We start from the raw sequence: 25,357 nt of genomic DNA on the forward strand, positions 1-25,357 counted from the left end.
TGGGAAGTCACATAAGAGTCACTTGACTGTTTAGGGTTTGGTTAAAGTTTTTACTTAAACTTTGTAAACCCCTCGATGAACTTTATTCCTACTTGAGATGAAATATTATGAAGCCAATACTTCATTCTCTTGACATGCTGTTGTGCACATATTCATTATCCAATGTGCATTCCGATATGTGACATCTGTCCATTAGCACAAGTTTCTTAGCACTACTCCTAAGATATGAAACTTTACATAAACATTGATTCTAAGGTCTAGTTGGTCCAAATAAAAGTGGTGCCTGCCCCACAGACATCCAATATGACCACGACAGCAGCCAGCTTGAAAATGTATCACTATTCCCCTCGGAATGTATGGTCGTACAACAGATTTTCACAAATAGACATCATGTCAAGTTGGTCTTAAATGAAGGTAGTGCTGATATGCCACAGCAGCCATCTTGAAAATATTGTTTGAACTACTCCTCCTGAATAGAAGAGTTTTCACCAGAAGACTTTGTGTCATGTCTGGTTGATCCTAAATGAAAATAGCACCAATCTGAAGTCCAATATGGCCACCATAGGATACATCTTGAAATGTTACTGCTATGACTACTAAATGGATGGTCATATCAACATGGGTTTTCACTAAAGGACATGTGATGATGACTACTTGGTCCTAAATGAAAATGGTGGCAGTCTGATATCCAGTATGGCAACTACAATAGCCATCTTGAAAATCCCATCACTACTTCTCAAAAGAAAAGTAATATTCCATGGGGTTTTCACTGGAAGAAATATTATGATGTCTAGTTGGGCCTAAATGAAAATGATGCTGATCTGACTTTCTGTTCATCTTGAAAGTCTTGTTATTGTTACTTCTAAATGGTGATCAGATTCATATTGTGCTTTCACCAAAGACTTCTATTGACTTTAGTTTGTTTTCAGAATAAATATGGCACTAATTTAAATATTTAATAGCAACCATGGCAGTCATCTTGAAAATCTTGGTATCGTTACTCCATTTGGAACAACCTTGGCCATTTCTGGGGAAACAGAAGTATGTCTCAGATGTATATTAGCACAGTAATTTTCAGGAAAATCGTACATTTTGTTTAATAGAAATTTCTCAGCAAGTAAAGAAACCCGATCTTTCTTTAGACTACCTTGGCTATTTCTGTGATTGGATTGACTGGAATTGACCAAGAGGTTATGATTGAAAAGGTTTGACCATTCCAAAATGCTCAATTTTTGTGTAATTAGCCAGTGTGGTGCAGATATGATATATTGACATCAATTTTTCGGTATATTTGATAGGATTGTTCCTGAAGTTGCAAATGATCATTACTGCCCCAGAATGGAAAGTCATAATAACATGGGGTTTGCACCAGAAATCCTCTCATGATATAATGCCAAATTGACATCCAACATGTCTACCACAGCAACTAATTAACTTGTTAATCTGAAGAATATCAGAGATGGTTTCACCATTGTGCAGTTAAAAGGAAGAAATAATCTTCTCTTGAATTCTTGAAAATTCTTTTTTAAATATCTTTTCAGTCATTAGTGTTTCAGTCTTTATTTTCTTTTATTTGCAAAACCCCATGATGGATTTTCTTCATACATGGGATGCACAACTCTTTCTGCAACATGCTCACTGAACCTTTTGACTTTGGGGTTAAGGTCATGCATTTTACAACAGTGCAACAATGATTGGCTCTACATGCAGGCCATGTTGTCATTTAAAAATCTTAGTTATCTTTTAAAAGCTAGCATAAAATTTAGGGTTCTGCATCACTGAATGATCTTGTTTGCAATGACATCATAAACAGAAGCTGTGGACAATTTCTTTGCAGATTTGTGACTTAAATTTTCTTTTGCATAGTGTATTCAGCATAATAAAGTTTAACCTTGTTCAAGAGGTTCTAAGAATAATAAATGCCATGTTGTAGTTTTAGAAACTTCAGCTTTCAGCTTGCAAATCAACATGGCAACTTTTGTTTAGAACCCCTCAAAAGCTTCTAATATTGTGTTACAGTACTGATCAAAATTAAACTATTTGAGGGTCGCTTAGTGTTTTGTATATCTAACAGGGCCTTCCATAAAAGTTGGAGAGTGCGTTGCCAAAGTAGGCAAGGGGTTTTTGGGGACCTCCTCTAGTGGGTATACATTTCTTTTTTTAAAGAAGCTGGGAGTGAAGTTAAAGTAGCCAGGTAAATCACCCAGCTCCTTGCTTATAATGAAGGCCCTGATCTTACCCATAGCTATACATGCACACATTACTAACCCTGTTATCATGGGTTAGAGATATGCATTACAAAATTGTTTCCATTTTTTACTTGGTGATTATTCTATAATCAACTAATCTCTTCTTAGCGATGCCTCTTGGGGAGACAAACAGTGTAACACCACAACTGGGAATTCCTTTTCTTGATGCCATAACAAAGAGTAAAATATACCATGAGTGATAATGCATTGAATTATTCATGGATAATTATGAGATATGTGTCACTGTTGTATATAACTCTCCTTTTCTTATGAAACTGTTTTTGACATACTGGTGTTGTAATTCGTTTTGATTGTAAAATTACTCCCTTTGTATGAAAGCTGCTCCAAACACTGTCCATAGTGGGTAAACATGTGCTGAACTTTCAAGTTCAAAGTTTCTTGGAAAAGTTACGTTTTCTGTCCTGGAAGTATGGCAAGTGTTGCTTTTAGTAGTGCAGGGATATGCTACAGGGAAATCTGCATGTGGAATAACATGTGGACAGATAAATGATTCCTTCAAATTGGTAAGTGCATGATTTGTCATTTCTGATTGCATGTACATCTTTGATTCACCTGAGGTACAATGGGGATGTTTAACAGAAGAAAACAGGTTTGACACAACACATTTCTGGCTGTGTGTCTCTGCAGCATTGTTTTCTATTAATTTTTTACAGATATTTTCCTCTCTTGAGTTTTTTATGCACTTAGAAGCCAAATCTAGCAAGTTTGGTTTCATGGCCATTTTCTTAATTAGCGAGTTAAGCTTTCTTGCCCTAGTTGATGCCTGTAAAATCTTTTTTTAAGTTATTTGTTTCTGTCTTCCAAAAACTGTTATAGTAAATTTCTAAAAGTCTGTGTTTGTTTGATTGGAATACAATTCCATCAAGCCAAGCAGAAGAAAACAGTGATTGCATCCCATGATAAAGTAGTTCCTAGAGTGTGGACACCATGACTGAGATGACCGGACTGAGATGGGAAAAGTATGGTTAGCAAAAAATGGATGAGAAAAGGTGTTTTATGGAATAGTGTCAAAAAAGTTTTCTTTTTGTAATTTCAGTGGAGAAGCAAAACCACATGGTGGGGAGTTATGCACCAAGGAAAGAGGCCCATGAATTCTTAACACCTTTTGATGAAGCGCCATCTGGGATGTTGGCCCGTGGAACCTACACTGTCAAGAGCTGTTTTACTGATGATGATAAAAATAAATACCTTGAATGGGAGTGGAAGTTTGAAATTAAAAAAGATTGGGATTAATAAACAGTTACTGGCTGCTGATGTATATGCATGTTAGTCAGCTGCAAATTGTATGTTTATGTGTATGTATGGTACTGCACTTTCTGAAGGAGGGGACTTTGATATCACCAATTATCAACCATATTGAAAATGGGAATATGCATAATGAGTACATTAAAAGGGAAAGAAATCAGAAAAGAAATATTCACAGCTATTTGATTTGACTGAATAAATTGCTCTCTTTGCTACTTAATGTTGCATTGTTCGGAAGAAAACAAATTCATGTTGCTGTCTGTAACTTTATCTTCATCTGAGTAATATAAACTCCTGTTTGATGATAGGATGTACTTCATTTTCATGTAGTATTTGTCGGGTCATTTTAACTTTTAATATTTTTTTATATTTTTCTTGATATGTTTAACATTTCTGTTTATCCACAAAAGTGGCCTTAATTGCCATATGTGCATTTACAACACTTAAAAATTCAGCCCACTGGCCAGAAACCAGTAATGTTCAGCGTGAGCAATTAGATTATGTAGAATTATGCTGTCTTAATAGTTACAGGACCAAAGACCAGCAGGTTCTGAAGTAAATTTCTAACACTGCATTAAATTAAACCAATATGAAGAAGAGTATTATACTTTCTCTTTAACCTTATAGGAAGAGTCTCTCAGTATGGATGTGTGAAAATAGACTAGGCACTCACCCTTTATTGAAAAGGGAAATATCAAAAGCATAGAGTCTTGTAAAAGAACTCCTGACTAAAATTGTAAGGAAATTTAGAGTTTTAAGTATATATAGGTTACAGAAAGTTTTATGTCTATGATATTAATTTTGGTGTGCTGGATAATATAATAATTGACTAATAGATAGTTGCTTAATATATTGGTGTTTGATAATAATAATAATAATAATAATACTAGTAATAATAATAATAGTTGTGTTATAAAGGGCTATTCATTAAGTCAAAAACTATTATCCCTTGAGACTCTTCTTCTGTAACTTAAGTACATGTATAAACGTGGACATGTTACACAGTAATGGACACATTAAGTCACTTCACTTAACAGGAGTTAGGTATATTAAGTAATCACTTTCAGTTATCCAAGTATTCAATTTTTTTTCATTTCAGGGGTTTCTAATCACGTTCTTAAAACCTCGGTCATCAAAGGTAGATTTGTAAAGAAAGAAAAAACCTCAAATAAAGTAGCTTGATTGGTCCTGTAGAGTTAATTTCAAGAAAATCAGGTTTTAAAGATGTCTCTTATCAGAAGTACAAAAGTCAGTCACATTTGATGCACAATTTGCAAATGTAATCTTTTTAAAAATAATCATAAACCAACGTATGTCTACAGTTAGCTGTAATAAACATTGAACTAGTATATGCTTTATCTAATGAAATGTTGCAGTAAAGAACAATTCAGGAGTTATTGAACAATAGTTTTATTTGTAGATTAAAGCTAGGTTTATAAACAGCATTTAGATAATACAAGGTTGCAGGAAGTATACCAAACAGTTGTAAATATGTTTCAACAGAAACATACTTAAAGTAGTTAGTGTTTTATGTGAAATAGGCAAGTATTACATAAAAATTATTGTAGGTAAAAAATTACATGTTCTGGAATTGGAGTTTGTGTCTATTCACTAATAAATCTTCAAAAAAGTAATAATATTTTGAGAACAAATGGGCCATGGCACAACATTGTGGGTCCAGTTAGCAAAAAAAGATTTTAAAAATATGTATAAATTTTCACCCATGTACTCATGTGCAGGTGAAATAATAAAAATCATTCTGAAAAATATCTTGGATGTAATTGGAAGTACGTTTCCTACCCTCATTTCATGCAGAGATGTCCTCAATCCTAAATGTTCATACCCTTTTTCATAATATAACCATGCCATACACCAGTTTTCACCCCTGGACCATTGTCTCCTTGCATTACGGGATACAACCTACCTTTCCTTATCAGATTGGAATCCAGTCTGAAATGAGGGAAAAAGAACCAGACTTTGTATGGCAGCTCTGATGTGCTTCACTAGTGACATCTGCTATGTATGTACAACCTTGTAAAAATGTCATTATAGAGCTCTGTCGAGATTTCTATATATTTGTCATCTCTGTATTAGGCAAAATATTCACATTCTGCATTAAAGCCCTTGTTTGAGTAAAGATCAGTAAATGCAGTCTAAAGTGAGTGTGATGAATTTATCATTGTTTAGTTTTCTCCAGGTGGGATTTTAACACCAAATCTGCAGTGTCATAGAAATAGTATTATCATACCAAATAATGGTAATCCACTTTGAGGAATATGCTGGTTGTCTGTACAATGTTAGCTTATCTGTTTTATTATTTATATAAATTGTGACAGGGGGTGATAAAAAGATTTACATTAATCTTTCATGCATAAGCCTGTGCATATAAAAAAAATTGCAATATTTTTTATCAGTGACATTACTGTATCAGAACTATTTAAATTTGAATCTACTTCATCAAGATGTCTCATTTAATGTTATAATTATCATTTAAGTTTTATGCCCCCAGTTGGCATGTTTTTGCTTTGCTTTAATAGGATACTGGGTTACAGATTCAATTTTTCATGAAGAGAAAAAGCACTAGTTCCAGTGCATAATCTTTGAGTGAAATAATTTTGATCGTCAGAACGTCCTGTTTTCTTTTGTTCATGTTTGTTAAATGCAGTTATAACAAATTCAGGTAATTAAAAAGTTATTGCCTTAAAATAAACAATGTCTGGGGTTTCCAAAATGAGCTTGGACCTGCCGTAACGTGTCCCGACTTGTAATTCATGGATTGTGACCATCTCCAAAATCTTTTTGTTTCTTGTGAATGGATGCTCATATCATCATGGGCTTTTCATTAAAAGCTTCTTTTTGATTTCTAATTAATGAAAATGGTGCCAGTCTGACATCGAATATGGCTGCCAAGATTTCTTATGATGCACAATTGAATGAAAATGAAGTTGATGACAGAATATCCTTCTAATGTGGCCATCTTGAACATTTTTTTTCACTCCTTCTGGATGTATGGTCATATCAAAATGAGTTTTTCCTGAAAGATTTCTTATGTTTGGTTAGTCCTAAATGACCCTAAATAAAAACAATTTGATTTGCTTGAATATGGTTTTATCCAGAAGAAAATGGTACTGCTCAGGCATCCAGTATGGCTCCCACAACCATCTTGAAAATCTTATCATTGGTTTCCTTGAATGAACAATCATTTCAGCATTGGGTTTTTACTGTTCTCCTTGATGGCTGGTCATATTGACATTGTGTTCACCTAAAGATTTATGATGATGTAAGTTGGTTCTAAATGGAAGGGTCCCAGGTAGCCAAATGGTCATAGGCACTTGCCTTTACATGTCAGTAACATCTTAGCTCTGTCCGTGTGGGTTTGAGTCTCGGCTCAGCCAATGTAGGTATGTGAAGAAAGCTTCCAGTGGATTGGTGGTTCTTCATAGGGTTTTTCCAGGTTCTTCCTCCACCAAATATACTGGTGGCCGTGTATACCTATCATGTGCTGAAAAATGGCATTAAACCCACAAAACCCAATCAAACCTCGAATATCAATGCATCCAGCATGGCAGCCATATTAAAAATCGTATCATTCCTCCAAAATGTAAAGTCATACCAACAGAAAACTACTTATGTCATGGCCATAAATGAAAATTTTGCCAATTTGACACCAGACGTATCCATTACAGCAACTATTTGAAATATCTTGTCATCAGTGAAGAATATTTGAGATAGTTTCAATGCTCAGCAGTTGAAAGGAAGAAATGGTCTTATCTGAAATTCCTGTAAATTCTTTTTTGCCACAAAAGCATCAGTCCCTTCAAGGGAATCTTGTTTAGTTTGTTATTTAAAAAATATACATTTCTAGTTGCAGTGTATTCAGTAAAATAAATGGGTTTTATGTTTCATGCCTATTTTCTATCTTTAATACATGTACCTGATTATAATTAATTAATAAAAAAATTATTTATTAATGATAAACGAATCTGCAAATACAAGACAATGCCTTTATGGGCAGAAACTTTGAAGCTCTGGTGCTGCTTAAATATCTTTCTTAAAGGAGTTCAGTCAGGAAAAGTACCATAATTGTGAAACTGATAACCTCTAGAGCCACAGGTATTGTGAAAGATTTAGTGTTGTTCATTCTTAGATTTCGTATTCACAGAAATTAATAACTTGTACTATCATCTTTTTCTGTTATGAAGTTTGAATACATTCCTTTATCACATTTACTTGTGCACAACCTACATTCAACTGTAAACAGATTTGACTTTGACTTGCTGACGCAGGGATATGCTGGCAGATGATCTACACATTGGAATTTAACATAAGATTATGTCTGCAGGCTCCCTGACCCATTTTAATTGGATCCTTTATACAGTGGTACAATTTTAAAACTTAAAATCGTAGACACTAACATCAAGCGCTTGATCTGCCATCATATTATGTATCATCAGCTCAGGAATAACACAGTTTGTGGACATAATTCACTGTTTAATATGATACTTTTCATTCCTGTCATGAATACCAGATAAAGTTCTTTAAAATGTGGGTTAAAAATTATCATTATTTTAACGGTCTGGTACATTTACAATTACATATCAACTGATATTATCCAATAGGTTATAAAACCAGAAAACGGTCTGGACTGCTTTGCAATATTTATTTCATTAATGAACCATGGGTTTCATGATTTTTCTGCCCCTAATTGTTCCGTCCAGTATCGGATCACTAATTATTTTCCAGCCAGAGAACCAGTCTACTGGTGCAGGAATAAAAACTAGAATACTAAATATTTTGAGAGGTACCAATTGGCTAGTAAATATGTTCATATTTTTCAATTATTAATTTCTAGAATTCCAATCTATACAATGTACCTAGTTGACAGCAAAATTACTTTATTTTGATATCATGCATTTAATTTGCTACTGACTAAATGGCATATGTTATAAAGTGCAGATCATGGGTCTCCCAGTGCATCTGACTCAAAACTGACATGGAACACCAGATTTTTCAAGGCTGATACAAATTCTCAAACTCTAACGAAGCAGAGTTGTTTGCATGCCAATGTGAGGCAGAATTTTTAAAAATGTTTTTACTAAAGTTCTGTGGGAAATGAATTAGTTTTCCGATCCTGTACTGGCCATTGCATATGTCTCATATATTTAAGTTTGCATATTAATCTTTTTGCTGCTGCTTAAATAAATACCATTCAGTCTTTGCTATTTTTTACCTTATTAAAGCCATTTAAAAGTTGATATCTTTTGTCTTGTCATTAATTAACACTATTTTTAGGTCACTCAGCAAAAAAGTCCTGACCTATATATATTATTCATACATTCACCCATTTGTACCTCTCTACTGATTTTAAAAATGAAAAGCATCAAGGATATTAAAAAATGCACAAAACAGTCATTTAATAGCAGGAGTACATTACCCATTGTTATTGTGTAGCATTATGTTTTTTTTTGTGTCCAAAAACCACAATTTCTTTGATGTGAACACATTCTCCCACAAGAGTGGAAATTGTCAGTATGACACAATCTAATAATGCACCTGGCTTATTTCGTGTAGAACCATAATCTTTTTCAAGTACACCATGCTGTTTGGACATTAAAAAGATCGAGTCACCAGAGAAAATCTGCTTTCCTTTCAAGAATATCTCAGCATTACAATATCTGTTCTGTAGTTAAAATATCAGTACCAATAAATGTTGTTCTTTTAAAAATCATTTCTTTCAGGGAAATGAAGTACCTCGTGCATCCTACCCTTTTGGGCTTTGGATACATTTTTCTAGAATATACAACCAAGATACACAGGGAGTATTTAATAGTGTAATAATAACAGCAATAAGAAGAGACAAACATATTCTTCTCTCTCTCTCTTGGAAATAAGATTGACAGTACAAAATATTTTGGGTTGTATTTGTTGTATATTTAGAATATCTGTTAGGTGAGTACACTCTTGCTCTCACTTAATTCCATGTGGATTTATATTTGTCTTCCTCAGTAAGTTTACAACAGTACTGCCATGGAAACATGGGTTGTTAGTTATTTTTCTAGTGCATACATTGTACAAACTGATTACAAATAAGGTGAGTATGTAGTATTGATATATTTTCATTATTTTTCTTTTTAACAGAATGTCAGAACATTATGTAGGTCAGTGTGGCCACAAGAAGGGCTATAGTGACAATCACCCAGACACTTTCTTCTTCAAATACATTCTCCAATCACATCACGTAAGGAATGTTAGCCTCCTACCTCAGGACTGCTCCGGTGGCCTCGATTAGAGCGTCCACCTCCACCTCAGATGCGGGAGAACACAGGTACGAACCCCAAGTCATACCAAAGATTTATAAAAATGGTATTAATAGCTACCTCACTTGGTGCTCAGCATTAAGAGGTTAGTGTTAGGACTGGTAGGTCTTGTGTCAGGATAATGTGACTGGGTGGGACACGATGATACATGTCTGTAGCATGATGCCTCCATGGTAGACATAACTATCAACTGCCACACTGCAGACTTAATAGCGATATGACTGGAAAATTGTTAAAGCTATGTTAAAAATCCATATCACACACACACAATCTGTAAGATCAAGTACTGTTTGTGCATGCTTATAAGTTGAGTCCAACTGCAAACTGGATAGACTCTGATCTACTGTCACTTAATGCACTGTCCGATTAGGGTTTGTTATTTGTTCTACTGATTACAACTAATTACATAGACCAAGATCTGCTTGTGTGTTATGTGATGGCTGAGCTGGAACTGTGTAGTGTACAGTTGGACTAGACTTAAAAGTGAGTATATATCATAGTCCAGATAATCAGTTAATGATTAGGGTGCACTGGAAGATACTGAATCTAATGTTTCAGTCTTATTTTCATCTCTGAAAATTTCATGGATTCACAAGACATCCTGAGAGCATACCAAACAATTCCTGAGCAGCCTTTGCTGAACGGTTCTTTATAGTATATTCCATTAAGACTGGCCATTCCACAATGTTTGCCATACCACCATCCACCTCGACGAGTTGTGGTGGCACAGGAACCGTACATATTACCATCATCATCTCTGTCAATGGCTGAAAAACGAGTGCCATTGCTGGTAAAAAAGCCAAGTAAAGAATCCTCTGCTGTTCCAGAATATCCACTTACATTTAATTTATACCCATCCTCTGCAGAGCCAACCCCAAAACTGTTGTACAGAGCATACCATTTTGATCCATCCCACGTTTCTAGGTCTATCCGAAGCATGTAGTCTGCCTTTTTTGTCATTTGATGCAGTTTGTCATTTCCAATCCAAAATTCTCCAGACAAATTACCAAATCCATTTGAGTATTCCAAATAGGTTCGGTTTGCAAAGTTGACGGATCCATCTTTACGTCTTTGTATCACAGTCCATCCTGAAGTATCAATGTCCATATTGCAGAAAACTGATATTTTTGTATAACCTAAAAATACTGTATAAATGCCACTGCCAGTATTATGGTAAAATTTCAATATGTCTGAGCAATCTTGCAGCATAACATCACATTTCTCCCCTCCCCAACCAGAAGCACAATTCGATTTTTCATTTTTCTTTATCAAATCCTCTGTTTTCATCAGAATTTTGTAATCCAAATTTGCAAAGGAATGTTTCAGAGCTAATATCTCCTTGGAAACATTACTTATGCTAACATTACTTTCTGCCAGTTCACCCAAGATTTCTTGAATTAATTCTGAATTTTTTGACACTTGTTTTACCTCATTGCTCATATCAGTGAGCCAACTTTTGATCTCCCCCAGCCATATTTCAAGTCTGCGTACATGTGGAGACCTGTTCTTTTCTAATGAGCTGAACTGAATGTGCAAATCTTCCCGCATTGTTTGCATATTGACACTCTGCTTGTCCATCATTTTCTTTAACTCTTCTAAAGATGCCACCAGGTCATTGACTTTCTTTTCTTGGTTCCTTCTTAAATTCTTTTCATCCTCCAGTGACATTTCCAATCTGCCTATCCTTGTCTCAACACTCTCATTGGCTAATGATCTTTCATGTCGCAAATATTTGGGATTACTCACTAAAAGTGATGACTGACTTTCATCCAACAACAATTTGTTAGTGTTCAAGAAAGAAGTACTCCTTCCATGGACTGGTAGACTGAACAAGCACAAAAATATAATCTTAAACAAACAAAGTTTTTGACTTGCCATATCTAGCTCTAATTATTACACAAGCGCTGTATGTAGTACAGAAACCATCAATTATGGGTCAACAACAGGTTTTATAAAATACTGTACCATATGCTTCAACATAAAGCCACCTCAAGTTAAAACAATCTTTTATTTGACAGGCAAAATGAACCCTCAAAAGTCTGAAACTTGTGCACCCCAGTCATGGATTTCAAATGTGCAGGTGGACAGGTATACAATACTTTCAGTGATAATTCCATGTGGTCCCACTTTGCCTATGTGATGAAAAGTAGAGGCTGGGCCTTATAATTGGACAAGGTTTTCTTTGAGAAAAAGATGTGCAAAGTTATCATCAGGGATATTATGCACAATAAAGACATTGATCCAGGCACTTTCTAACCATGCTTCTTTTAATTCAGATTGAAAAGTCAGTAACTGCTTACACACAACTTGCTCAGCATTTGAGTAAGAAATTTTAAATGTTACTTAAAACAAATAAATCCCACCTTTTGATTGGCCAGAATATTTTCAAGTCAACCTTGACCTTAAAAATAGGAATCACACACACATACATACATACATACATACACACACTACACACACATGTATATGTGTGTGTGTGTATATATATATATATATATATATATATATATATATATATATATATATATATATACAAAGTTTCATCCCCTAATCTCAAAAGCCTCAATTATATTTTGGAAGGGAAAGGAGACAAAATGCACAGTTGTAACTTTGACCTTCAAGACAGAACCCCTATGTGGTAAATGATATATCTTCTAATGATGATGTGTAAGTATACAAAGTTAATACCTTAATTTCAGTTGTCTATAAAGTTACAGAACCAAAAGGAAAATGTGATGAAAATAAAACATTGAGCTTTAACCTTCACCTTGAATAAACAAACCATACTGTGGCATACAACACCTTCTAGTGATGATGTCTTAGTATGCAATGTTGCATTCATTAGTCTCAAAAGTTAAAATAAATGGAAAAGCATGATGGAAAACTGAAAATATTGAGAAATGACCATTATCTTGAAGCTGAAATCCCAAATGTGGTAAGCAATATGAGTTTTATGGATGATGTATATAAGTATACAAAGTTTCATCCCTTAATGTCAAATGGACTTAAAAGTCACAGAATGGAATGGAAAACTGAACGCTATGACTATGAAGATTGGCTTACAAATTTCATACACTAGGATATATCAGCATATCACATTTCTTTCCTTAATAAAACAACTGTAAAGTTGCACAGCAGAAATGAAATCCACATATTATACCCTTCCCTTGCTTTTCTTGAGAAAGTGGGAGCTGCCAATGCAAACTCGTAGCAAAAGGCTATGAATTATGTTGATGGGAACATAAAAGAGACCACTTTTACTGGGAAAGTTAGATACACAAAAGATATTATGACCCTCTCTGGCTTTCTTTCAGAAAGTGGGAACTGCCAATGTGAACTCCAGGCAAAAGGCTATGAATTCTATTCATGGGAAATAAAAATTAGACCACCTTCTACTGGGAAAGTCCTAAGTTTCATGAAGTTAAACTTCATAACTTGTTCTGATTAGCCAAAAACAAGTGAAATAAAAAAAAGCAATAATTAATAAACAGAGCCAATATAATAAGAACCATGCATATACCTGTGTTATAAAAGAGGCTGCATTATATTGAAGGGCATTATAGTAAGGAAACACTGGATATTGTAGATGGACTCAATGATGAGGATATAAGGTAAAATATCAGCCAAAGTACTTGAGTAAAGTGCATTTAACTTGGAAAAAACTCATTACTTGCACCACACAGGCAAACATAAGTGCTTATAACTAGCAGGCTAATAAAGAGCTGCTTTCCTCCTTTCTTGAAAATGTTAATATCAGTAGTATGTATGTACATGTATGTATATGGCTAATGGCACATCAGCACATTCCAGGCTATACACTAACAAGTAGCTTAGGTATCCCCCAAAAAATGTACAATTCCTAAAATACAAAATAAATTTTTGACATAAAACTGCACCCTTTTAAAAATTACAAGACCTCAACTGCATCATCATAAGACATCACAGGGCAGAAATACTGCCTCCTTTAGTTGCATCTTTTGACATGCAGGAATACACAGAGGACATATTCTGTAACCCTGAGCCAGTAGCTTCTCGTGGGTCGGTGGATCTTTCCAGGGATTTTCCCGGGTTCTTCCTCCACCATTAATACTGGCCGCCATGTATAGCCTATTGTGTGCTGAAAAATGGCGTTAAACCATACAACAACAACAACTGCAACCCTGAGCTTGCCAGGGTGGGTGGGGTGTATAAAGTAAGGGAGGAAGAAAATGTTAATAGATCATGTTGTATGTTTTATATTATGCCCAAAGTAGTGGCATGTTAAAATATATGGCTGAGAAAATTGGAACAAACAGCTGTGAAAAAAAAACAAAGCTTGTCTGCAATAGTATTTACAGAAATAAGTCATTAATGTGTAGAAAAGTGGTTTCTACATTATCTACTTCCCCCGTTGTGAAGATTTACATATTAAAATCATGAAAAACTATAATGTAAATGCCACATGACCGCTCCAGTAGCCTAATAGGTTAGAGCGTATGCCTTGGATGTGGGCAGTCGCAGGTTTGAACCCCAGCCAAGTCATACCAAGACTTACAAAAATGGCATTAGCAGTTGCCTCACTTGGTGCTCAGCATTGAGAGGTTCATGTTAGGACTGGTTGGCCTAGTGTCAGGATAATGTGTCTGGGTGGGACATGATGTGACATGTCTGTGGCTTGATGCCCCATGTGCTAGACACGCTACAGACTTCGTAATGATCCGACTGGAAAATTGTTAAAGCTACATTAAAAATCCAAAACACACACACACACATAAATACCAAATGCAGCAAAATGTAGGGATTTATTGGGAACAGGATCAGGTTGGGTAAAACTAATTTCAGTAATGCAATACTTAAGGGTCACTATTGCTTAGCAAATCTATTTTCATACTGAAATATACTGCCAATTTCATGTGAATACATACAACCCCATAGTGTGCAGAAAAGTCAATTTGACCTTTTGCACACCACTCTGTATGTCAAATGGTCAAGCGCAGAAGGTAGATGTGTCATCTTATTCACAGATGACAATTATGCAAGACATCAGAGTGGGGTGAGAGGAGGGTATACAGCAATAGTGACAGGTAAGTGGTGCATAATTAAAATTAGTTTACCCCCCCACAAAAAAAAACCCCATTTTAATAGCAGCAGTTACTTATCCTTGGCTGATTTTGTATGTCAAATGGTCAAGCACAGAAGGTAGATGTGTTATCTTATTCACAGATGACAATTATGCAAGACATCAGAGTGAGGTGAGAGGAGGGTATACAGCAATAGTGACAGGTAAGTGGTGCATAATTAAAATTAGTTTACCCCCCCACAAAAAAAAACCCCATTTTAATAGCAGCAGTTACTTATCCTTGGCTGATTTTGTCAGTAAGATGTAAAACTACTCGCCATAGAGGGAGAGGTTCATCTATTGGAAGTTTATATCTCTCCGAGTAACATGCTCTACTGTAACAGTGGGATCAAGAGAAAAAATGCATAAACTCTGTTGTGTTAATGGTTGAGGTAAAAGGAGGAAAACATAAGGGGTGCCAAAAAGCTGCCATCATAATATCCTCCAGGGAGGAATGTTCAAAGTAGGCTGAAAAGGTAGCAAAGGCAGATGCCTCATGGGCTTTGAGTTTCACAAAGGAGAGGTCTAGAGAGTCCTTAATAGGAAGAATGAGATTTTCCTACCCTTTCTGCTTTGGAGGCATTAAGATAAGAGCAGAGAGCACATATGGGGCATAAGTGATCATCCCCGGTGCAGAATTTACTGCAACTGGGAATCTCTATGGGCAAGGCAGCTACTGAAGGTAACTAATTTTTCGCAAGAAAATCTGGTTGCCAGAGAAGGGAAACAAGAGTCATAATTCCCATTAAATATGAGACAGTCGGTGTCACAGAGACAAGAGCGAGTATGAACTCAGTTTTGAGTGTGAGATCTGGAAGCTTCATTCAATGGTTCATATGGGGCTTTGATTAATGATCATAAATCACAATCTGAGTGTAAGAGAGTGGGAGACAGTCTCTGAAGCTCAAAATACTTTATAAGGTCAGCAAGCTGCAGATCTGAAATGAGATCTGAGGTCTGTGTCCTGAGATAATTAAGTGTGTTGGAGATGGCACATCTTTAGCCTTTGATAGTGGAGACTGAATATCTTTTGGTCTCAAAGAGGAACAAAAGGAAATCAGCAGTGGAAGTTACAGAAGGGCAGATAGGATTAACATGTTTTCTAATACAGCAATCACAGATGATTCTTCACCTGGCATCAAAGACATTGGATGTAGAAGCTCTCCTGGCTTGAATGATACAACTGGCAACTTGCCCGAAAACTTATTTTGGCAGAGAGATCATCTGAGATGAGCCATGTGTGAAAGTGGAGAATGTCTGGGCTGTTGTAGAGAAACAATCGAGTTACAGTGGACCAAGAGTGGAACAGATCCTGATGATGGGACTAAACTTGGACATTGAGTCTGCCAGTCAACAAAATACTGGAGAATCTATGTTCCCAGTATGAGAAGATACGCTGCTACCACTCCCATGATCAAGGCTATGAATGCTGAAGAAACTTTGAACGACAGAACCTGGAATTGAAAAACTTTAAGAGATATTTGTTGTTTGGAGAAAATATAGGGATGTGCAACTAGGCCTCCTGAATGTTGATTTAGTCTGCCTACTGGTAATTGAATGGATGAAGAGTATTCGAGAATCAGGAAATTATCTCCATCTCTAAGGTTTCCTCTGATCAATTATGATTTGAAATTTCCCACTTGGTGACAGGATGATTCAGGAGCAGAAGGAGAGTGATTGTTCAAAACCCTCTTGACTGCCCCTTTCTGCAAAAGGGTTAGCACTTCTTCCCTCAATTTTAGCAGATTGGACTGGGCAAAGAAAATAGGGGTCCTTGATAATGGGGGTTGTTCCCGAGACTAGAATTGATAATCCTCATTTACAGTGTGATGCTTTACCAAGCCCCTGAGAAGAGGCTTAGGTGAGCACCTAGTGGGATGTTCAAGACGGGGATGCATGGCAGGAGAGGGGTTAATTTGCTAAGGTTGTCCCCCCATTTCCTGTGTTAGGAAAGAAAGGAGGGTTAGAGAACTTCCTCTTGGAACTGCAGTGACCCGGGCATCATGGACCTTATAAGGGGGAAGGTGGTCTAGCAGAAGAATTGGACTGGGGTTGACCTGCTTGAACAATTTTGAGGACGATTTGCCTGATCTCATTTCCTGGTCGATTATAATAGAGTGGTGAAAGATCAGTGTTGGTGATCAAGCAAGTTTTGAGAAGCTACAGTATGAATGAGGTCCCCAAAATGGGTCTTTGCTTCTAGAGGAGCAGCTCTTAGAAGGTCTTTACTGTGGTTAAGCAAGACTTTTGACGAGTCAAATGCAGTGTCACAGTGGATGTGCAGAAATTCCACTGATAATGCCATGGCAACAGAGAGCACATGCTGAGAAAGGAAGTAGCTGAGAATCTGTCAGCATGTAAAGCTATGGCTACAAGTAACCATGTTTTCTGCTTCATGGCATCAATCGTTTTGATAGTAAGGCATGCCCAGGTTCCCATCAAAATACCCACTTTGGCTGTATCAACATCTCAATGGAGGAGGTTTGACAGGCCACTTTGGGGAAGAAGAAATAAGGGGTCTCAACACTGAGGGAGGAACAGACCACCTTCTACAGTGTCAAATGTTATTCTGGCATTGCAAAAACCTCCATATTTCTTCACTCACGGATAATGTGGGAGAAGGAAGAGGTCTGATTGAGTTAGTACCCAAGAGATCTTTTCCAAACTGGAAAGGATCTTTTTGGACTGTGTGCATGTGGGCATAACTCCAGGGGTAACAAATGGTAAACCTCATATACCACCTTATCAAAGGACCAGACCTCTTCTTCCTCATCCATCTGAGATGAAGGGGTGGTCCTGTGATGTGTCATTGCCACAGCTTCTGGCTAGAACTCACTGGAGGCAACAAGGAGAGACAGAGTGCACTGTCATCATCATAAAGATGCTCTGAGCTGGAGAGGGTTCAAGGGTATAATTGGGAAGGTGGGAAACACCGAAGCAATCCCTGTCCCTAACCCTAGTCCTGTGTATAGATTGCAAATCCTGCACAGGGTGAGATGGTAAAGGGGGAAGCTTGGTCCTGTCTCTGTCCCTGTACTATGAGGCAGATAAATGATAGATGGAGAAGACCTCGTCTATAACTGATTTATCACTCTGCATCATGGGTGCAGTGTTTTGCCTCCCTAACAGTAAGAGGCAAAACATTGCCAGAAGCATGATGTGTATTGAGGTGCTCTACCTCCCTGATGACCAGGAGCAACCCACTGATGTGGTAATAAACCTCTCTAAAGAGGGCACAAGCCATCGATGTGGTGCTCAACCTCCTTCAAAGGAGCATGCAACCTACTATCACAGTGCTCTACCTCCCTAACAGGATAGTGCATACCACTACAATGGTGCTCTACCTTCCTGTTAGAGACATGAGAAGTTTTTCATCATTTCCCTACAGGGGGGAAGTTGAATGACCTCTCAAATGTCTAAACCCTTCTTCTAGAGTGACTTTAACGACTGCCAAAGATGTTTGTCATGACCTGGAAGAAAAGCCAGAGAATTTTGAAGGAGAGGGAATGTTCCTCCGTCCTTGAACAGTATGACTGGAAACAACTAAATTCCAGCTGCTAGAAGACCATAATTCACAAAGAGTGCAAAAAAATTTTGTGAGCACTTTGAACAGTCTGTGCAGATATCCCACAAGGCCTTTTTGTGGCCACACTGCCCCACAGACTATTTTCCTGACATTTTGCTGTTAACAAAAAATAATGGATTATGCTGTTAACAAGAAATAATGGATTATGCTGTTAACAAGAAATAATGGATGTCACTGTTAAACTCACCTGGCTGTAGCACTATTGAACAACGTACACCCCTGTGTATGCAATAAGAACACAGTTGTTACAGCGAAACTTGTCTTATGCATGAAATAAACAAAGAATGGAAATTACATAGAAAAATAAAGTATTCTACTTCTGTAGATGTTTACTGAAGCAACATGTGAAGAAACAATGTCAATGTGAGCATGTGCCAAAGAATAGTTTTAAATTAAGATGGAGCAATTGATGTCCTCAACATCTGAGCTGGGTCTGTTATTGTCCTTTGAATATTGAGACCTACCCTTACCACAATATATGTTTACATGGAATATATTCTGTGCATAATACAGAGGGTTGTGCAAAAAGTCAAAAGTTCACACTTTCTACACTCTATGGGAGAATGTTGTCACATCAAATGGATGGTGTATTTTCTGCATGAAAAATAGATTATCTAAGCAATATAAACATGATAAGTAATTCCTGCTATTAAAATGGCATATTTCTGTAAGTACAACATAACACTTCATTTTTAATCCTTCATCAAATTAGAATTCTTTTGTTTATCAAATGCATGTCCTGATGCATACCCATTTTGATCCCCCACCAATTACTCCAATCTCCTTCATCACATCTGAGGCTCTTGGCTTAATGCCTGAAGGTTGCATACATTTTTTTCAAATCCAGTATGTTGATTTTATAGGGTTTAAATTCATGACCTAATATCTTTTCAATGAAAATAAATGTAAATACCTGGATTTAATGGAAGGAATCTCAATAGTTTTCAAGTTACATTCCAGGGTTAAGTACCAAAGGGGGGTAAAGACACACTGATGGCCTATATTAAATTCCACTTTTGATTTTGTCTTTAAAGCAGTCATATTAATCTTTGGTACATAATAATGTTCTTATTATAAATTTTCTTATCCAGGTTGACCTTATTTTTAAACAAAACCATTTTTCATGCACTTCAACCCCCACCAACAAACACACCTTGGTGGTCAAATCCAAAATCATCTCTGAAGAATCAGCCGTTCATACTTGTTAATTGCATATACAAAATTTCATTCCCAAATGTTGTTATGGCACTAACTGCACCTTCTAGGTATCTGACCTTTTGACCCCTCCCAGATACTCTGGGAGGATGGGTGGATAACGAGATAAAATAAGTGTTGCACCACTTTACATTACCAGGGATGTATTTCATCTCAGTCCCAACAGTTTTGTCTAAAAATTGTATTCATAGAAAGAGGGACATATAGAGGATTTGATCACAGTTTTTATTTCAGTAGAAAATATTTAGATAGAAAGAAGAATGAATATTTTCATTCATTCTGACAGATGCTGTACCTTTCATTTCTTGTGCGTAAAAAATAGTCCCAAACAAAGTTGATAACTATAAATCAAAGAATAAGCATCCATCCAAATAAACAGAACATTTTACAAAAGACAAAATCATTTTGCTACACAAAACGACCAATGCATGTAATGTCACTTTGTTTGATATGGTACAAAGTACCAGTTTGAGTAGGCATACTCTACACAGTGCCATTGTTTACCTTAAAATGTTAAATCACAACTAATTGTTACAATATTTTTGTTAAAAGAAGATTACTGGATACAGAAATACACATATTTTCTGTAATGTATTTGTGACCGCATATTTGCAGTATTTCATTTGAAATATTAGGCTGTACAGAAGACATAAATCTCTTTGTGAGTCAGACTTGCATCGCATATTTACCCCATAAATATGCTGTGATTGGATAAAGTTCTGTCAGTTGGGGAGACTGGTTTATGTCTACATTCTTCTGTGAACAAAGGTGAGTTTATTTACTTCTGAAAGTTCACATATATAGGGTGCATTCCATGCAACAGACATACCATCCCTCCACCTCCACCCCACCCACTATTAACTGAGCAATACCTGTAGTTTTACTTGTTGTTATTGTTCTTGCCTTTGGGGTTGTAGCCATTTATCACGTTATGATATGTTTATACATAACATAACCCTATGGTGGTAAATTGACCATATTTAAACAGATGAGACCATTTTCCCCACAATTCCCTTTCACGAGTCGATTAAAAATATGGCCGCCATAAATATTCAATGAAAACAAAAAAATTCCAGAAGGCGGGGTTAAAAAAGTTTTTCCATGATCAGAGCTAATCAGTAAAAAGAATACTGCACAATAATTTCATGGGCTTATGAGGACCAATCAGAATCAAGTTATATTTTAATGTGTGGTAATATCGAAAATATGAAACTGCACATACTATAGGAAAACTATAGCTCTGATGTTTGATCCCAATATTAATAAGCTCTTTTATTTCACTCCAAGAGCAAGACATCCACAAATTTAAGTCTAGGTCTGTGATATAAAACTTAAGTTGCTGTGTAACATTTGTCTTTTCTTCTTTCAATCATAGTGACTGTGCCTTATGACCACCACCCAAATCAATAGGATTCTTCCTTACCCCATTTGCAAGCCATCCACAAAGTCTGGTTCAGATTTCTGATACAGAACTAATGTTATTACTTCAATACAACTGTTCAATCCTCAAGTCTGTATCACACAAAAAGATTAAAATTACTTAGGTGTCTTTGTTGATGTCCACATGTAGACATTACCCTGTCACATGCAGGGTTACTGAGGTGATGACAAAATTTGGCTTCACTGCATCCATGCCTCTTTCCAGTATGTCATCCTGAACAGATGATCCTTGGGTCTCCCGCTTTCCCATAGCTATCACTTTATGCTTCCAGCAGCCTGACCATGAAATCAATAGCCTTCTTCCTTACCTCAGGTTCAAGTCTCCAACAAAGTGTGGTGATAGTAGATGGTTGAGAACTTGAGTTATTATACAGAAACGAAAGAGAGAACAGACAGACATTATTATAACATAATACCTTAAGGTTGTCATATAAAAGGTGTGGAGATAAATAATTTGCATAGCTAGCAAAGAAAAACAAATGCAAGAATGTTATTTTATTGAAGTGAATCACTTTAATTGTTCACAATTGCAATAAAATACATCTAATTATAGAGGCAGTGAATATGAATATTCTTGTAATAGTTTTCACTGAAACATCTCCTAATATCTAAAATCAATTATATTGTGTCATACTGCTGTATATCTTTAAACCAAGGATGGCACTGGCTCTAAAAAAGTTGTTGTCCAAAAAATCGCCAACCTCAATATTTTGTCGTCAATTTTCAAAACATGTCACCATTTTTATAATACAGTAATATCCATTTTTCTTGCATACAAGTGAAATCTTTAAGAGATGACCAGTCGTCAGTGACTAGGATTTACACAATGAAAACAAATTTGGAAATTTTTATTAAATGAAGACAAAATACACTTGTATATTGACAACTAATATTTGTGTAGTACACTCCACAATGTGTTAAATGATATGCATGCATATTAAAATTCCATGAATTCGAGTATTTAATCATATGTTAGAAAATACAAGTATCAGTTAAATCCCGTTAAAAAACACGACTAAAACATATATGTAAAAAATGGTAGTCATCATTTGATCTGTATCCTGTTGTCAACAAACACATTTCCCAAAAAAATTCACTGACATTTATTATCCAAGTAGCACGTGGCTGTATAGTTGTGTATATGCTACATGTACATGTACTTAAAGTGGCCTAGATTAAAGTTTATTGCTAACTAACTTTGATCAAAGTTCTTTGGTTTGCTTTGATGAAGGTTCATGTTATTGAAGGTGCCGCTGAAGGCGCTCATTGAAAGACAAAACAAATGCCCATTTGCTATTGCTGCGGCAACATCAAAACATTGTAAAACACTGACATAGATAATTTGCTTTCATTTGCTTAGTATAAATACAGAACAATCAATGCTTCAAAGGTCATCAGTTTTCTTTGAAGTTTCAGCAAAACTACTTTTTCTGGTACAATTTTCAAAAAGGAAAAAAAACTGCCATCGTCTGGTATATTGTAGTTCCTGCTTTAAGAAGTGTTCAACTGTAGCTATTCAAGTAGTATAACTATGTGGATTATATTACAGCATATAGTATAAGGGCCAGACGTTAGCATAAGCGGATTATGATAAAACAATGCCGTGTCGGGGTGGTTTGTCAAATGAACAAAGGATCTGTTTATGTAACAATAGATTCCAGTGTACTTTTATATCCAAGTTTGTGGCTTTCTATCAAGGTGCCTTGAATTTCTCAACTCCAAAATCACGACTGTATATAAAAATTTAACAGCCAAAATTGTTGTCGCCAAAAAGATTGCCAGATGGTACATTTTGTTGCCAATAAGGAATATAAATCACAATTTGCATCATTGGCAAAGCCCAGCATGATCCCTGTTAAACTCTTCTTGCTCGAGTTATACTTTGACATACATGATATGCATACTTTTTAATTTTCAGGTGATTGGGTTCCACTACCTCCCTGAAAGGTAGAAGTGTCTATGTGACAATTCACCTTTTTTAGACAGCAATATAGAAATATAGAAACTTTCATTCAACAAAGATACCTTTACATAACAGCTCCTGTGAATTTTTATAATATTTTAGTCTTAATGCTTTATGATTAACATGAGTATAGTCAAAACAATGAAAAGAATGTCTCAGACTTACAATGCATAAGACCAGAAATACAAGCAATAATGTGTCAAAAGAGGAAAAATTACAACAACAAAAAATACAAAAATTTCAAATTGCATTTAAAAAAATGTCCAGTAGTAAATTGCAAATTATAAATTTCCCATCTCCAGGTGCTAGAAAACTTCTAACGTGGGTTTGGATGTTGATCAGGACTAAACAGGATTTCTGAAATGAGACAATTTTACAATGTTGTCAGAAATATTGTATGTCCTATTTGCACAAATTACTCAGCACTTGCCCTGAGCAGATGTGCATTTGTGCGTGTGTGATATATATATTTAAAGTAGCTGTAACAATTTGTCAGTCATGTCGCTACGATATTTGCAGTGTGGCAGTTTATAGTGATGTCTAGCACTGGGGCATCATGCCACAAACATGATGTTCCATCCAATCACATTATCCTGACAACAGGCCAACCAGTTCTAACACTAACCTCTTAAAGGAGACCAGAAACCAATGGAAATATAGAATAATAATAAAAGTACTATAGCAGAAAACCTTACTCTGAAGTATCACCTGCGACCGTAATGCCAATATTAAAATATTGGCCTATCTTCTAGGAGCTGAATTTCCGTGACCTCGTATGCAAAATTTCCATGCCTATTCGGTTACTTTTGGGATGTGACGTCATAGTAGCGACTCCAGCAGCCCAAGTGGGAGTTGCCAGAGTAAAAGAGAATACCGTTTTGCATTGCTTACTGGTGTAATAGAACATTAAGAAAAGCCTGTGGACAACATTTTTTTCTTTTCTGAAAGATAAAGGCATAATGAAAGAATGGATCCATTATTACAAACAAGTCGATTTCAAAGCAACACCATACAGCACTATGTGCTCGTTACATTTCTCAAAGGACTGTTACGAGAGGGATTCTGAAAAAAATGGCAGCTCAAGGATACGCAAATTTTAGGCTTAGACTAAAGGCTGGCGCTGTTCCAGACATAACGTTGAATATTTTATATCCTGGGAAAAGTGTTAAACGTGCAAGTTACGAAAATAGGCAGAAGGCCAAGTAAGTGACCACAAAATGCAACAATCAGTTCACAGATCTTTTATCTACACCAGCAGTGCTATAAATAAATCTGATAGCCTGACACCCTGGGTCCCTCTGGTTTTAGTTCCGGCCCATCCTGTATTCAAAGTGAGGTGCCCGTCAGGCTTGTCGAAACAAAAATTGTTTGCCTGATGAAACTTTGATCGCGCTGGTGAAATGAGTAAATGTATTTTCAAGATGTTGACATACATGCCTTAACACGGTACAATCTAAATCAAATCACTACCGTCCAAGGTGAAATTTAGATTTGATTTTAATCAAATGGAGGCTTTGCCAAAAATAATATTCTAAACCTGTCGTGTTTCAAGAAAACACAATTTTCAGTAATCTTATAAAAATGACAAATTTAAAAAAAAAATCATTGTATACATGTAGTATGTATAAAAGGTAATCTGTAGTGATTGGAACTGATATAAAACTATTCCTTGGGCAGTTTAAATAGCAGCGATTAAAAGAAAAGAAGTTAAAGTTTTACATTAAATGGCTGACAATAGAAACTGGGGTGGGGGACACTATTGACCCAACCCCCAACCCCTTGCCCCAATGTGCGAGCGCCCATGGGACGTACCTTTTCTCCATGTGATACACCTTATTATTCCCCCAGGACAAGCCCATTTTGCCTATTCTGGTCAGCTCTGGCTAAATTGCAAAATAGCTAAAGTTTTAATTTAAGTACGCAAACAATAAAGCCGGTGTGACTAATGAACAGACTCCTTATCCTTGCATTGATCTTGTGAAAAGGACTGCCCTTTGGACATACTTCAAAGAAACCATGTTCGACAGTGTGTGTATGTGTAAGCACCAGCAAGTGATTGCCAAAATAAACAATGCCTATATTGTTGTTACTTACGATGCCATGGACTTCAGGTTTAAGTCTTAATGTATGTAACACTGTTTGCTGAACAAAATATTTATTCAGAATTAGTTCTTTAGGGCCACATATACTGCATGGTATATTTTGTTTTATTCCTTGTAATTT

General features: G+C 36.1%; 3 protein-coding genes across 3 annotated transcripts in view; 1 reads left to right on the forward strand and 2 right to left on the reverse strand.

Annotated features, from left to right (window-relative positions):
* Positions 1-8,770, forward strand: part of LOC149803295 (rho GDP-dissociation inhibitor 1-like) — a 38,231-nt gene extending 29,461 nt beyond the window's left edge. The window contains exon 5 of the mRNA XM_089952990.1: positions 3,307-8,770. Within this exon, the coding sequence (XP_089809116.1) occupies positions 3,307-3,503 (197 nt within the window). The 3' untranslated portion in view covers positions 3,504-8,770. The remainder of the gene's footprint in view (positions 1-3,306) is intronic.
* A 562-nt stretch (positions 8,771-9,332) lies between these two features.
* Positions 9,333-11,772, reverse strand: LOC149803296 (fibrinogen-like protein 1). Its single transcript, XM_089952989.1, has one exon. It carries the CDS (start codon positions 11,708-11,710, stop codon positions 10,379-10,381), a length of 1,332 nt encoding a protein of 443 aa, XP_089809115.1. The 5' UTR covers positions 11,711-11,772; the 3' UTR covers positions 9,333-10,378.
* A 9,879-nt stretch (positions 11,773-21,651) lies between these two features.
* Positions 21,652-25,357, reverse strand: part of LOC149803297 (dynactin subunit 5-like) — a 30,494-nt gene continuing 26,788 nt past the window's right edge. The window contains exon 7 of the mRNA XM_089952991.1: positions 21,652-23,491. The gene's annotated coding sequence lies outside the window, so the exon portion shown is untranslated. The remainder of the gene's footprint in view (positions 23,492-25,357) is intronic.

The sequence above is a fragment of the Sinohyriopsis cumingii genome, chromosome 3, assembly GCF_028554795.1.
Source record: "Sinohyriopsis cumingii isolate HCF-2022 chromosome 3, ASM2855479v2, whole genome shotgun sequence".
In the NCBI taxonomy this organism is placed as follows: Eukaryota; Metazoa; Mollusca; class Bivalvia; order Unionida; family Unionidae; genus Sinohyriopsis; species Sinohyriopsis cumingii.

What these genes read in the sequence shown, in the direction of transcription:
- LOC149803296 (XM_089952989.1), bottom strand. Translation starts at nt 11,710, where the DNA reads ATGGCAAGTCAAAAACTTTGTTTGTTTAAGATTATATTTTTGTGCTTG.